The sequence below is a fragment of the Dendrobates tinctorius genome, unplaced genomic scaffold (assembly GCF_039654945.1).
Source record: "Dendrobates tinctorius isolate UK_male_01 unplaced genomic scaffold, ASM3965494v1 ptg000069l, whole genome shotgun sequence".
In the NCBI taxonomy this organism is placed as follows: domain Eukaryota; kingdom Metazoa; phylum Chordata; class Amphibia; order Anura; family Dendrobatidae; genus Dendrobates; species Dendrobates tinctorius.
The window spans coordinates 8956022-8970887 of record NW_027361737.1 but is presented as its reverse complement, the minus strand read 5'-3'; the positions used below and the strand labels follow the sequence as shown (position 1 = coordinate 8970887).

The 14866-nt window shown below is 37.6% G+C and overlaps 1 protein-coding gene across 1 annotated transcript in view; it reads right to left on the bottom strand.

Moving 5' to 3' along the window:
• CLSTN2 (calsyntenin 2) overlaps positions 1–14866 on the bottom strand; it is a 1499677-nt gene that overhangs the window by 18270 nt on the left and 1466541 nt on the right. Inside the window, exons 12-15 of the mRNA XM_073581085.1 lie at positions 8281–8501; positions 6951–7115; positions 6519–6664; positions 2637–2754 (exon numbers count right to left, since the gene is read on the bottom strand). Coding sequence (XP_073437186.1) covers positions 2637–2754; positions 6519–6664; positions 6951–7115; positions 8281–8501 — 650 coding nt within the window. The remainder of the gene's footprint in view (positions 1–2636; positions 2755–6518; positions 6665–6950; positions 7116–8280; positions 8502–14866) is intronic.

Below are 14866 nucleotides of genomic sequence, written 5' to 3'. Positions count from 1 at the left end.
GTTTGTATGCTCTCCCCGTGTTTGCATGAATTTCCTCCTGCACTCCAAAGACATACTGATAGGGAACTTAGATTGTGAGCCCCAAAAGGGACAGCCATGCTTATGGTTAAAGAGCTGTAGAAATAATGATGCTGTATAAGTGAAAAAGTAAAGAAATAATAAACCTGTCAAGGTTTAAGAGCTAATAAATGGAAAAAAAATTTTTTTATAAACAGCATGTTTAAAACTCTAAATACAGGAGTTTAAAAACAGGAATATACTGGGCAAAAAGGTGATATAGCAGAGATGATAAATACAGGCTATATAGTACAATATGTAAAATGTAGTGCTAATATTTAAGCACAATTATTATTATTATAGTATTAAGGACAGGATTTATCTTTGTAAAAAAATAAAAAGCGTTGCTGTACAGCACTCAGTTTGTAACTTGGAAATAGAAAATGTACATTTGACTGTTAAAGGGAATATGTCCACAGATTTTTGCCGTGCAATCTGAGAACAGCATGAGGCAGCAGCTGAGACACTGAATTCAGGGATTTGTCACTTATCAGGCTGTGTGCTATTGTTTACATAGAATGAAGGTTTTATCACCAGGACATTATCAATGCCCTTACCACAGTTGCACGCAAGCACTGTTCCGACCATGCCCCCTCCTCCAATAAGCAGCTCACTGTCAATAGACAATGTGCATAGAATGCTGTAGTATAGGTGGGGCTAGTTTTCTGAGCTCAGCTACATCTAAAAACTCAGATTGTACCACATCTGCTGCTCACTTGTCCTATATTATGATACTCGCAGGTTAAATAGCAAAAGCCTGCTGACAGATTCCCTGTAGGGGCACTTCTGATGCACAGCTTTTTTGAGAGACATTTCAGAAGATCACTGCTGCTAACAGACTTGGGCATCATTCACTGAATGAAGACAAAAAAGGTTTCCAATTGAAAAACTCCTTAGATGATGTAGAATTTGACAGAGGCAGAGGCCACTTTTAGTTATCTCATTGGCATCCCTACAATGGGATCTAAAGGCGACAATGATTTCAATAGCTAGCAAAAATGTAAAAATAGCCCCAGGATTTGGCATAAGCATCTGCCTAATATACAGTATTGCCTATAATCTGTGTAAGGGTACGTGCTCACGATCAGGAATAGCAGCGTGTTTGACACAGTTGACCGGCGCTGCTTACAAAACGCTGCATTCTATGTTAGAAAGAGCATGTATGGGATTTCTAGAAACCCCATGCCCACTCTACTTCTATTTACCGCTGCGTAAACTCACCCATGGCATGGGTTTACGAACCAAAGCATGTCAATTTCTGTTGTGGAGATGCTAGTCTCCACAACAGAAATGTCCACAATAGAATGTATTGTATGCGGTAAATCCGCATTGTTCACTGAACACATGCGGATTCACCTGCGTGATTAGAACACAGCATTTTGGACGCTGTAAAAATATGTTGCGTCGAAAGCGCTGCCTGATCGTGGGCACAAACTCTTACACTGGCAGACAGTAACGTTTTCAATGCCAGATATATTAAAGCATTAAAAAAATCAAACATTATTATTTCAAGATCCCTGAGAACAAAAGCAGTGTGGTTAAGTTATAAAAGGTAAAAAATAATGAAGGTAGCACACTACTACCATTCCCATATTACGCAATCAAGGTGAAAGACACAATGCTTTTTCAATGTAAGGATAAATGGATTATTACAATAAATACATTGAGTCTATTGGACTTGAATGAAAAAAATTAAATAAGGGGCGGATTCATTAAGACTGGTATTGTACATGCCACTTTTAATGAATGGGCTCGCTAGAGTATGATGCGTCTATCATTACGAGGCTCACACCACTTAATGAAATTAGGCACATCTCTTAACTGGCATACGCTGTCGCCAAGAATATACTTTAGACATTTATTCACTAATCTCTAATAGCTAGAGATCCTGAAAATTAAAAAAAATTCATATAAAATTATGTTAAAGAATTTTTCAACTTTAAATAATGCAATGAAAAAGCTTTTTCAGCTGAAACTCAAAAAATTTCCCTTTAACTGCATTTACACCTTTAATTAAGTTACTTAGCCGCAGCGCCGTAATCACATGAGCGGCCTTGCAGCATGGCTGACACTAGACAGCTTAGTTATATAGCAGATGAGCTCTGCTACAGATGATATTTAAAATAAAATCAAATGCAATTAAGTTCTGTAAAACCAGGAAGAAAATCCTAATTACAATGTAAGTTTTAATGCCACTGAAAAACAATACCAAACAAATGTTATGGTTCATCAATAATAATGATTATACCCGTCCATTAAAGGAGATCATCTTCTGCCATCTGCCAGGCTGTAGGTGGCACATGCCATTCCTTGCGTGCTATGTGAGCAAGAATTTTTTTCATTCTAATGCTTAAGCTTTGCTTTATTTACATGCAGAACCTGACAATGGTCAGAGGAACTTCCTTCCCATCTGTATTTAATAACCAGCTGTTGCATTTAGTATTCCCGCTACTCAAGGACTGAAATGATAGTGCTATTTATTACCGGTATTTGGAATCGTGCTAATGTCATATTTTCAAATTATAATACCCTGAAGAACTTATAAACTTCACATTTAAGAGTATTTGTATGTTACATACCACGGCTTTCATGCCCTAGTACTTCAGTGCTTGGATTCTGGAGAGAAGGCATAAACTGAGGTTGGATCACCATGTGGTTTACATGCTCCATATAATTGGAATTGTGCAATATGTTGACCTAGATAATAGAAGAAAAGACAACATGTAAAACACGTAGGATTCATAAAAATACAGAATTAGCTTTTATTGTAAAGTAATGGAGTGCTGGTACATCATTTTCAAATTCACGTCCTTACGTTACAAGCCACACCTGCAACTGGATATTCCATATTGTATTGTAATGATGGATTTACATATCATACTCTAGAATTTCTCAGGGGAATAATTTACTTAATATGTTGTCAGTGGTTAATAGGCCCTATAGTAATGCAATGGCATTTTAGTAATAGCAAGGGGAAATCCACTGAAACTTGTCTAGCGCTATATTAGATATTAGATATGGTAAAGTCTATGATCTCTAACACTCACTATTTCCAGTATCAAAAATATACAGTATGTCTCAGCATTTTTAGTAAATAATTTTAAAGTCATTATTAAAAGTATAATATACTTTTTTATCATAAATGCTATTTTTGGAGTAATAAATCTAAATTCATGGCCGCTAGATGTCTTACTTCCTTGCAATTAGCGGTCCAACGGCTGCTGTCAAGACTCCTCCCTTTATATTCCCAGACAAGCGGAACAGATTACAGAAGGTGGGATGTGTCTTTACAAGCCTGCTCTCTCTATTGGCTCTTATACAGTGTTTTACAACCTGCTTTCGGTAGAGAGCTGAGCACAGCACATATATTTGAGCTGCTGGACTTTTTATCACGCTTGAGTTTGCTTTTAATCAGTGAACCTCTTTTTATTTCTCTTGCCTGCTAGTTTGTAAACTCATATGAGCACTTTTTTTTATCCATGCCCTCCTTTTTCACACGTTGATATACAGTGGCACAAATTTAAGCTCCCCTGGTCAAAATTACTGCTATTGTGAACAGTTAAGCAAATTGTAGATGACATTATCGCTAAGAAGCTTAAAGTTAAACATGATGCATTTTCTTTGTATTTTAGATTTTGGTGCTCACATTACTTTGATCAAGGTTTCAAACCTTAATTAGCCTGTTAGGGTTATGCCATATTCACTGTCATCGCTAGGAAAAAACAGCAGCCATGGGTTCTTCGAAGTTGCTGCCTAGCACTCTGAAAATGAAAATGGTATAGGCCCACAAACCAGGAGAAGGCTATAAGAAAATAGCAAAGCATTTTCAAGCTTCCCTTTCCTCAGTTCAAAATGTAATTAGGAAATGGCAATTTACAGGAACAGTAGAGGTCAAGAAAAGGTCTGAAACACCAAGCAAAATTCAATTGAGAGCTGATCATAGAATTGCTAGAGAGACAAATCAGAACCCCCACTTGACTGCAAAAGACCTTCAAAAAAATTTAGCAGACTCTATAGTTGTGGTACATTGTTCTATGTTTCGAACACCTAAACAACTCTGGTGCATTTTGCAGAAAAGGTTAAAACAGAATTTCAGGAAAAGAACATCTTACCAACTAGTAAGCATTGGGGGTGGATCAATCATGCTTCAGAATTGTGCTGCAGTCAATGGAATGGGGAACATTTCACAGGTACAGGGAAGAATGGATTTAAAGAAATTTCAACAAAATCTTAATGAAAATATAACATCATCTGTAAAAAAGCTGAACTTGAAAAGAGGATTGCTTCAACAAATGGATAATGATCCTAAACATGACAAAATCCACAATAGACTACCTCAAAAGGCGCAAACTGAAGGTTTTACAAAGGACCTGCACATGTGCCTTCTTGGGCAGGGAGACCTTGCGGTCACAACAGGATTTTAAACCTTTATGGCGTAATGTTTTACCAATGGTTTTCTTGGTGACTGTGGTCCCAGCTGCCTTAAGATCATTAACAAGTTCCCCCTTGTACAGTAGTTTTAGGATGATCTCTCACCTTCCTCATGATCAAGTATACCCCCGTGAGGTGAGATTTTGCATGGTGCCCCAGATCAATGTCGATTGACAGTCATTTTGCATTTCTTCCATTTTCTTACTATTGCACCAACAGTTGTCTCCTTCTCACCCAGGCATCTTACTTATGGTTTTGTAGCCCATTCCAGCTTTGTGCAGGTCTATGATTTTTTCCCTGACATCCTTATAAAGCTCTTTGGTCTTGCCCATGATGTAGAGGTTAGAGTCTGACTGATTAATTGAGTCGGTGGACAGGAGTCTTTTATAAAGGTGACTATGTAAGACAGCTGTCTTTAATGCAGGTGACTAGTTGATTAGGAGCGTCTAACTGGTCTGTAGGAGCCAGAACTATTAATGGTTGGTAGGGGATCAAATACTTATTTCTCACTGCAAAATGCAAATAAATTTAAATAATTTATACAATGTGATTTTCTGGATTTTATTTTCGATATTCCATCTCTCAATGTTAAAAATAACCTACCCTTAAAATTATAGACTGTTATATATATATTTTTTGCTTAAAATACAAAGAAATTGTGTCATCTTTAACTTTAGGCCTTTTAGAGATCATTTCATCTTCAACTTGCTTATCTGTTCACAATAATAGTGATTTTGACCAGGGGTACTCAAACTTTTACATGCCACTGTATCTGCCGCATCACTTTCCAGACTCGGGTTGATTTCCACTTGCCTCCTTGCTTTCTATAGACATTTACTCTTGTCTCCTAACGCTCCCTCATCTGTACATTACATTCTACCTTGTTTCTTATTGTTTCTTATAGTACATCAGCAATCCTAATTCAAGCTGTGCAGTGTGAGTATTAAAGGAAAAGAAATCAAGAGCACAACCACTTCCAGCACGGTACATGTCTTCTGCCTTCAAGATATATGTAAATAGTACTGCCAGGAGAAGAACAATCAGCTGGGGGGAATAAAACCGATTGCCTAAAAGGTGGTAGGATAGCATTTAACATACCATGTAACCATATGCATTTTTATTACATTTCCGACCAAATACCAAGCACACTTTAATGCAATCTTTATCTTATTGGCACTTTAAATAACTGGCAGCAAAAAGTTCATTCAGCAGACAGCTACCTCTTCCAATCACCAACACTCATAAATGAGATGAGGATATGTGTTTTCAATGGAGAGAGGACAGCCACTGACAGACTCCTGCTGATCATGTGGGAACGTAAATGGTTTGGACACTGAAATTCAATTGGTGATTCTTCTTTTCCCAAACATAATAGGAACTGGAGTTCATGTGCTGAATTCCTTAAAAATCAAGGATGAGCGGACCCGTGGAAGTTCAAATTCTGGCACCCGACCCAAACTTTATTCTAAACTTCAGTTCAGATGCAACAGACTTACCCTGGCACTATGGAATGCCAAACATTGCACTGAACTTCTGGGAAAAGTCTGTGTTCAGCATTCATCAACAGACACTAACTGTCTGATACGAACCCTGAACTTTTAAGTTAATTTTCGCTCTTTTCTACTTAAGATGTATGTCTCTTTATAAAATCATCTGGGCAGAGCACCAGAACTAGAACAAAAATGGCAAAAGTTTCAAATATTGCTGCGAATCACAAGTAGCACAAAATTCGGAATTCTGGAGAAAACAGTTTGATGAATTGGCTCCCTAATCATTACTTTTTAATGCATTTATTCGGTAGATGGGCTGTGTTTACCTTAATCCTTTGGGTGCTCAAACAGAGGCCAAATTAATAAGAATCAGGCTATTCCAGATTTACTCCTACTACAAAAATAATAAAGAATTCATGTACAATTTATTGGGTATTCTTAAAAATTAAGCAACCCCAAAGTAAATAAGTATTAGCTGATTCAGAAGTCCATGTGTTGTGGACAGAAAAAAGTGTCTAGACAATCTATAAATGGTCATACCTCAAGATTGAAGTCATTACTTGTGTAACGCCCATTTAATTCTGAACACTTGACTTTAAATTTTCGACCAAAGATAGAAGCAGAATCCCAATGACGATAGCGAACTTGACGTAAAACCTCTTCATAGCTTTTCATTGTGTCTATACCTGAAATATTTAGCACAAGTTGATTTTTGGGTCATAGCATAGCGAAGAATGGGAATAATGTAATATGCAAACATTTATTATTATAGTTGAAACAAATACAGAGTATTTGATCTATGGATTATGAGAAGACATCTGCCCACTTCTGCCTGGATCTGCATGTTCTAACACTATGTGACATATGTTAAGACATTAATGGCCGCCACTTGTTACAAAAACATTTTATATGTTATAGAAGTCTGTCTCCTTCTAAAAATAAGACAAAAGGCATATTATCATCCAAACATACCATAGATGGAATAGCCTTTAGTTGAGTTGGTGGCATCGAGTTTTTTTCCTTGCAAGGCACTGCGATCTAGCTCCAAACATTCCTGTTTAGTGTTCAGTTCATCACCGGTGATCAAGATGTCACAAAAATCCAAATGATGTAAAGTTTCTGTCATTACCACTGCACCTTAAGATAAAAAAAACACAGCACTTTACTGGTTAGTTGCAAAAGGAAATACCAAAAATACAAATTTAGAACATTATTTAGCAAGCAATGCATCTTTTATAAGAATAAATATTCCATGTAGATATTACATTGTACCTCTACAGAAGATCACTACTTTGACAAATCCAAATTGTAATCTTTCTTTCAAGATTATTTCAGTTCCAGTGTACAATATGTTTGCTTTTTTTGAGAGGATCGCCACTTCAAATTAATGAATTGTCGTGAAGAGATTTTACTGTAGGTCTATATAGGCTTCATGCACAGTGATGTGGATTGCAATCTCCACTCACGCGTGCGCAGTATGCTTTGCCCAACTGCAGGCAAAGCCAGAAAAAAGTAGTTCACATGCGCCGGAAATACTATGTCCTGGTAGTATTTTGCTGCCATTTCTGTGTTCCTGGACATAGCTCACCAGCGCATGCGCACTAATGCTTTTCAGCTTTGCCCGCAGATGGGCAAAGCATGCTGCACACGCACGAGTGGAGATTGCAATGCACATGCGTGAAATATGGACAACTACAGAAATTACCTGAAATATTGCATACAGCAGCCAAGGAGGGGTGGAGGGAAGGAGCAAAAACACCGCCCATCAGACCAGATCCAACTAATTTACATACAGCGTGAAAAAGAGGTGACAGATACCCTTTAAGAAGCTTTGCCACATGACTTAAGAAAAAGGCCAAACTAGAATCTCAATTTGCAGACACTGTGATTCAGGGTGCAGCCCCTATTAAAAGTCTTCTAACATTGGTATGCCAGGCTTGGCATGTCACTCTCTACTAGGAGAAATGTTACCCCTTGAATTGCAAACACAACTTAACACAAACCAAACCAGAATCTCAATTTTCAGACTCTCTTTCAGGGTACTACCCAACGTAAAAGTCTTCTCATTTTGGCATGCCAGGTTTAGCATGTCACTCTCCACTACAAGATACATTACCCCTTGGGTCACAAACACAACTTAACACACATGCCAATTTAAATTACTTTGTAAAGCAACATATGTTTATTGGATTTTCTTGGACATGATTTTTTCTGTTCCATGAAGCAGATGGCAGAATTACTATTGTACAGTATGTTTGAACTAACAAGGAACGCAGGCATATTTAAGGAATTAAAGTCTTACTTTTTCCAGAGATCTTCTCCAGCCTTTTTTCTATTTTGGTGACTGTGCTAATGATCTTAATATCCGGAAATAAAATCACACCATTTGCATTTTCAAACTCAGATGCGGGACGAGCAAAGTGATCCATTCCAGTGACTGTGATCTTAGGTTCATTAGCCTGGAGAATGACAACGTATGCCTCTATGTCTGGGATGGTTATGCAGACATCTTCACCAAAGCATCTGGAAGACCAAAAGAATAAGTTGCTAAAGGATAGTGTAGGGTGCAGCAAATATTAGATAAATAAGTTGTGCATTGCTGATATATAAAACTAAGGCTCTGCTCACATCATTTTCAAACACTACATTCAGTGCCAATTCATGGAATTTTCCTGGCTTATGCACAAAAGTTTCAGTTCTGACATATGCAATTAAAAGCTGCTATATGAAATGAGTCACAGACCCCATGCAAAACAATATACTCTTTTTGACATCTACAGTTTATAAGGATTTTTCAGGATATATGCCAGTAACTTAAGGTAGTTTAGGACACTACCACTACTATTAATTGAACTAAAATGGATTTATCTTTATGTAAAGAGAAAAATGAAGATATAGAAACATATTATTAGTTAAAACACTAATAAAAAATAAAGCTGAAGAGCTAGTAAAAAATAAAGCTTCACTTAACAAAGACGGCATTAAAAAATTTGCCCTTTAATGCATTTTTATATTGTAGATTCTTTAGATTTGTATAATTGAAAAAGGTCCCAAATTGTGTGCCAATCAGCTTTCTTCATAAATCATGAAAAGTAGGTCATACTAGCAAAATCATAAACCCTTCTGTAGACACCAATGCTTAACTCTATGGGGGAAATTTATCAAGAGGAATTGTTGGGGTTAGTTTTGGCTGTGTTGGCTTTATTTGTGCCAAATTTAACAAAGCTCCACAAGATGTTTGATAAAACTCATGCAAGTTTAGATGTAAGATTTATGTCTAGAATGGATGTTTAACTGTTCATATTAGCCCAATACCAGATATATTTTGTGACATCTATTGCTATATTTAAAAAAAAAAATCTCATATAAAAAACTAAACACTATGAAATGCCAGGCACCTGTCTTTTGACAATCTTACAGTAAAATTGTCAGGCTTGTTATAATACTTTTAAAATGGAATACAACTTTTATGAATTTATCTATGGATGCAAGCAGTAATGTTTTTCCTTGTGAACAGTGATGTAGCAATCCTATAAGTTAATATTGACTCTTTATTAAGCCTTGCCACATAACTTAGGATAAAAGCCAAACCAGAATCTCAATTTGCAGACATGATGTTTGGGTGCTGCCCCTCATCAGTGCAAAGTGTGAGATATGGTTTAGCTAGGTGAGAAGTGTGTTATCGACATCCGAGTGGTAACATTTCTCCTTAGGCCTGCATCAGACTTGCAAGAAACTCGGACAAGTCTCTCACGTCAATATCCGGCATGGCTGCCTGCACTCGGGAGCGGAGCATGCGACTCCATGTATTTCTTGCCCTGGTGCATTGGCAGGTGGGTAATATTTTGAGGCTGATGTCAGCTATGTAATGTCAGCTGACATTAAGCCCAGGGGTTAGTAATGGAAAGGCATCTATAAAACACCCCTATTACTAACCCCATAGTCAAAAGTAGTAGAGACGCACACGGAGAATAGACCTTTAATTTATCAAAACTTTTCCTGACAAATCCCCTCTTTCACCAATTTATTAAGATAAAATTAAAAAAAGACAACATAATCCTCAACTGTCTGCTGTTGATCCATAATGATGAGGTTCCACAAAGATTATCACAAAGATTAATTCCAAAACCATTACCCCATTTGCCAATTCAACAGGGCCTATGGGAAGAGTTGAGGTCTATCGCCAGAATTGGTGCATTTAATGGATGTGCCATTTCTGGACTGGCTGATGTCTGGTGTTATTAGTCTGGGAGGAGGCCAAATTTCAAGGCCCCTTCGCAGACTATTAAAAAAATCCTGCAGCTGTCTGTTTGACCTTTGTTGCTTATAAAAAAGGGGTGACTCAACAACATTTTTGGGGGCATCCTCTTTTTAATAACCAGTAAAGGCTACACAGCTGAGAGCTGATATTAATAACCTGGGAAGCTCCACATGGACAGTAAGAATACGGGGGATCCAAGATTTTTTTATTTTATTTATTGGCTAAATAAGTACAGTAAGCTACACATGCACTGCAATAATTATATACCTCACTGACATATTTATTACTATGCACAGTCGCTGGCTGGTGAACACTCTTATCAGCGTCACCTGCTCTCGCTGCTATCAGTGACACTAGGCATACGCTGATGAGAGTAGTAGTCATTGGTCGAAGACTGACCGGCGGTAATCTTTTCATGGCTGGTCACAGCTGCTGACTCACGTGCTCTCCTCTGTGTGACAGCATGGAAACCAAAGCGCTGTGACCAGCGGTAATGTCAGTAATGTTACCGCAGATCTTGAACGGTGTTTCCTGCACTGTCACACACATAACAGAGTGGGAACCTACAGAAGTTTGGTCCTTCCATTCATTTGAACATCCATTGTTCCACTCATCCCTAGTGGTGAACTTTTTTCTTTTAGTTCATTCATATTCTCATTTACAAATGGAAATATGAGCTTAAAAATTAAGTCGAGGAATTAAATTCTTCTATTTACAAATAGGATGCATGGCTGTACTGAAAATGCTGAGAAATCCTAAGTAAAAAGTGACCTTATAATGTGTTCTGCACAGGTTTCTCTATTTAATTTTATATATAATAAACATTAGTGATGCAAATTGAAAGTGTAAAATTTTCTGCAAATCTAAACTATTTGCAATTTGATTCACATGAACTGAAAAAAATGGCCACCTCCATTTTACACAATGCAGAACACAGCAGCAAGAGAAGGCTCACATGACATTTGGCTTGGCTGGGTGGGCTTCTATTTAATGTTTAGCAGCTATCACGTCACAAGGTATAGTGCCGTCAATGAGGAGGTAGTATCAAAGTCTTTAAAAAAAAGTAAGGGTAGGAATTAGAGCAGTCATTTTGTGGTGAATCTGGATTGTGAGAAAACATCACAACTCAGAGTTTAGCAGTAGAGATAGAGAGAAAAAGTAAAAAACACTGAAGAAACAGTAAAGATAGTGTGTGTGACAGCACTAATGCTGAGTTTGTATTGAAGAGCTTGATAGGGGTTGAATACAGTCCTAGGAGGCTTAGGAGAGTAACACACATCTTTCTATAGCATTCAATTAGCTGCAAGTCAAGTTTAGGGGAAAATTGACAGATACTTTTAAATAAAATAAATTTGAATATTCCCTCATCTCTAATATATGGCAATTTCATTATTTTAGGCATTTTACAGAATTCCCATAGGCTGGGGCTGCACAGTTACTTTGACCATGACACAGGTAATGGCGTAATATTGCTGTATGCTACTACTGCACTGCCGCATACTGCTTTGTGATCAACAGCAAGACATGAATTAAAAAAATATAAGGATCATTTAGATATTTTGTGACTTGCTTATTGAAGTACCGTGTGTACTGCAATGCAATGCCATTTACATACACTATAATGTGACGTAGCAGCGGCATTTAGCAATCTTCGTCACAGCCAAAGTGGATATATAGCCCCAGCCTTAGGCCGGGATCAGACTTGCGAGAAACTCGCATGAGTCTTGCATCCTAATACCCAACACTGCCACCGGCACTCGGGACCGGAGCGCTCAGCTGCATAGAAATACATGCAGCCACACACTCCGGACCTGAGTGCCGGCGGCAGTGCCGGGTATTAAGATGCGATACTTGTGTGAGTTTCTCGCAAGTCTGATCCTGGTCTTAACATAATTATCTGTCATTATACTGTATGTAATTGGCCTATCCTTATTATGAACAATCATTGTTTGATCTCTGTCTTTTGATCTCCAGTGTTTGCTCAATGTTGGCCGCACCTGGTAGCTCGCTGATCAGCGCTGTAAATGTTCTATTCATTCTGTACATGGGCATAATGGTTTGTAATAGTCGGCTGTGCCTGGTTCTGTACTACATCACATTCACTTGAATAAGACACCTTTAACACTGTGAGCTCTTCATTATGACAATCAGTAGGGCACTGGAAGGCAGACCATTGATCAAGTATTGATAATTTATTCTATAATAAACCAATAATCCATAGGAATCATCTTAATATATAGAGAGAGCATAAACTATGAAATGCAGATTCTCTATAAACTGCCATTTTTCCCTTTCCGTAGTATATTTTACTTCATTGAAACATTTATTTGTTAATCTATCAATGTCACATAAGGTCAATGTCCAAAAATAGGAAATTGCTCCTGAGCTTTATGTAAAACTACATTAAGACAATGTCTCTGAACTCACATTGATATTTGACCACTCAGTATTCATAATTGTTCAACATGGTTACTTCAAAGCTGATCGCTGCCAGGGTTAATCTTTAGCACAATCAATATGTAAATAGCTAACGGGCATTTAATTAATATTTCAGCAGCAAGCCTACTGAAAGTTAATTAGATGGCTCTACGTTTAATTGTTATCACCACTAACATATGGTCCTCCACAGTAATATATATCTACAATAACCAGCTTACAGTAATAGAGATATCTTGTTAAAAGTCAATCAAGCACATGTACAAAGTCAGATTTGCGTGGGCACTGTAAGATTAAAGTGTTCTGTAGAATGAAACAGCACTTCAGCCTCCATCTAAACCATTTCGACCGTGGCCAATTTTCATTTTTGCACTCCCATTTTCTTTCCTTTTCCATCTTCCAAAATTTCTAACTTTTTTTTCTCCACTCCTCAATTGCATAGCAGGGGGAGGGCAATGGGCATCCAAACAGACTCTCCACTGAGTTCATGATACTTAATTGACTTTGTCAGAGATTGACATCGACATTTACAGTGGGCAGATGCAAAAGTTTGGGCACCCTGCATGATTGCTAACACCCCCTTTTGAAAGTATCACAGCTTATAAATTCTTTTTGTAGCCAGACAAGAGTCTTTCAATTCTTGTTTGAGGGATTTTCATCTATTCTTTCTTGGTAAATTCTTCTAGTTCTGTGAGATTCCGGATGTACTTGTAGAAAAATCTTATTTTCAACTTCAGCTTTTTTACTGATGGTGTTATATTTACATCAAGAATTTGTTGAAAGTTCATTAAATCCATTTTTCTGTCTATCTGTGAAATGTTCCCTGTTTCATTGGCTGCAACACAACCCCAAAGCATGACTGATCCACCTCCAGGCTTAATAGTTGTTGAGATGTTCATTTCCTGAAACTCTTTGTCCTTTTCCCTCCACACATACTTTTGATCATTGTGGCCAAAGAGTTCTATTTTATCCTCATTGGTCCACATGACTTGTTTCCAAAATGCATCAGGCTTGTCTAGATGTTGTTTTTCATACTTCTGACCCTGAATTTTATGATGAGGATGCAAGAGAGGATTTCTTCTAATGACTTTTCCATGAAGGCACATTGTACCACAACTCCAAAGTCTGCAAAATCTTTCTGAACGTCTTTTGCAGTCAAGCTGGGGTTCTGATTAAATTTTGCTTGGTCTTCCAGACCTTAGCTTGACATCCACTGTTCCTGTTAATTGTCATTTCATAATTACATTTTGAACTGAGAAAAGGGAAACTTAAAAACACTTTGCTGTCTTTTTACACTCTTGTCCTGATTTGTGGGCCTCCACCATTTTCATTTTCAAATTGCTAAGCAGCTGCTTAGAACCCCTGCTCTTTTCTGGCACAAGGTTAGAGGAAGCTAGGTTTTTTTAAAACTGGAAAATTTGCATCACCTGGCCTTTCCTAATGTTGATAGCAAACAAGCCATAACCCTAACAGGCTAATTAAGGTCTGAAACCTTAATCAAAGTTATCTAAGCACACAAATCTCCAAGAGTTCTCTAACATTCAAACTTTTCTATTGGCCTATTTTCCCTTTTGCAATTTTAAAATGGAAAACATGACTATATATATGTATATATGGGTGGATCAGGGAAATGCTGTAGATATAGTATATCTTGACTTCAGCAAAGCATTTGACAACGTATCACACACAATCCTTATTGAAAAAATGACTAAGTATGGAATGGACAAGGCAACTATTAGGTGGATTCATAACTGGCTTAGTGATCGGACCCAAAGAGTGGTCGTAAATGGCTGCACATCCAGTTGGAAGAATGTCTCAAGAGGGGTACCACAGGGCTCTGTCCTGGGCCCTGTTTTGTTCAACATCTTTATCAACGATTTAGATGAAGGAATTGAGGGTAAACTGATTAAATTTGCTGATGACACAAAGCTAGGAGGGATAGCTAATACTAGAGAAGAGAGAGAGAGGATTCAAAAAGATATAAATAAACTGGAGAAGTGGGCAGCAACTAACAGAATGGTTTTTAACAGGGAAAAATGCAAAGTACTACATCTGGGCAATAAAAATGAAAAAGCATATACAGAATGGGAGGAATAGGGCTAAGCAACAGCACATGTGAAAAAGACTTGGGTATAATAATAGATGACAGACTGAATATGAGTCAACAGTGTGATGCAGCAGCAAAAAGGCA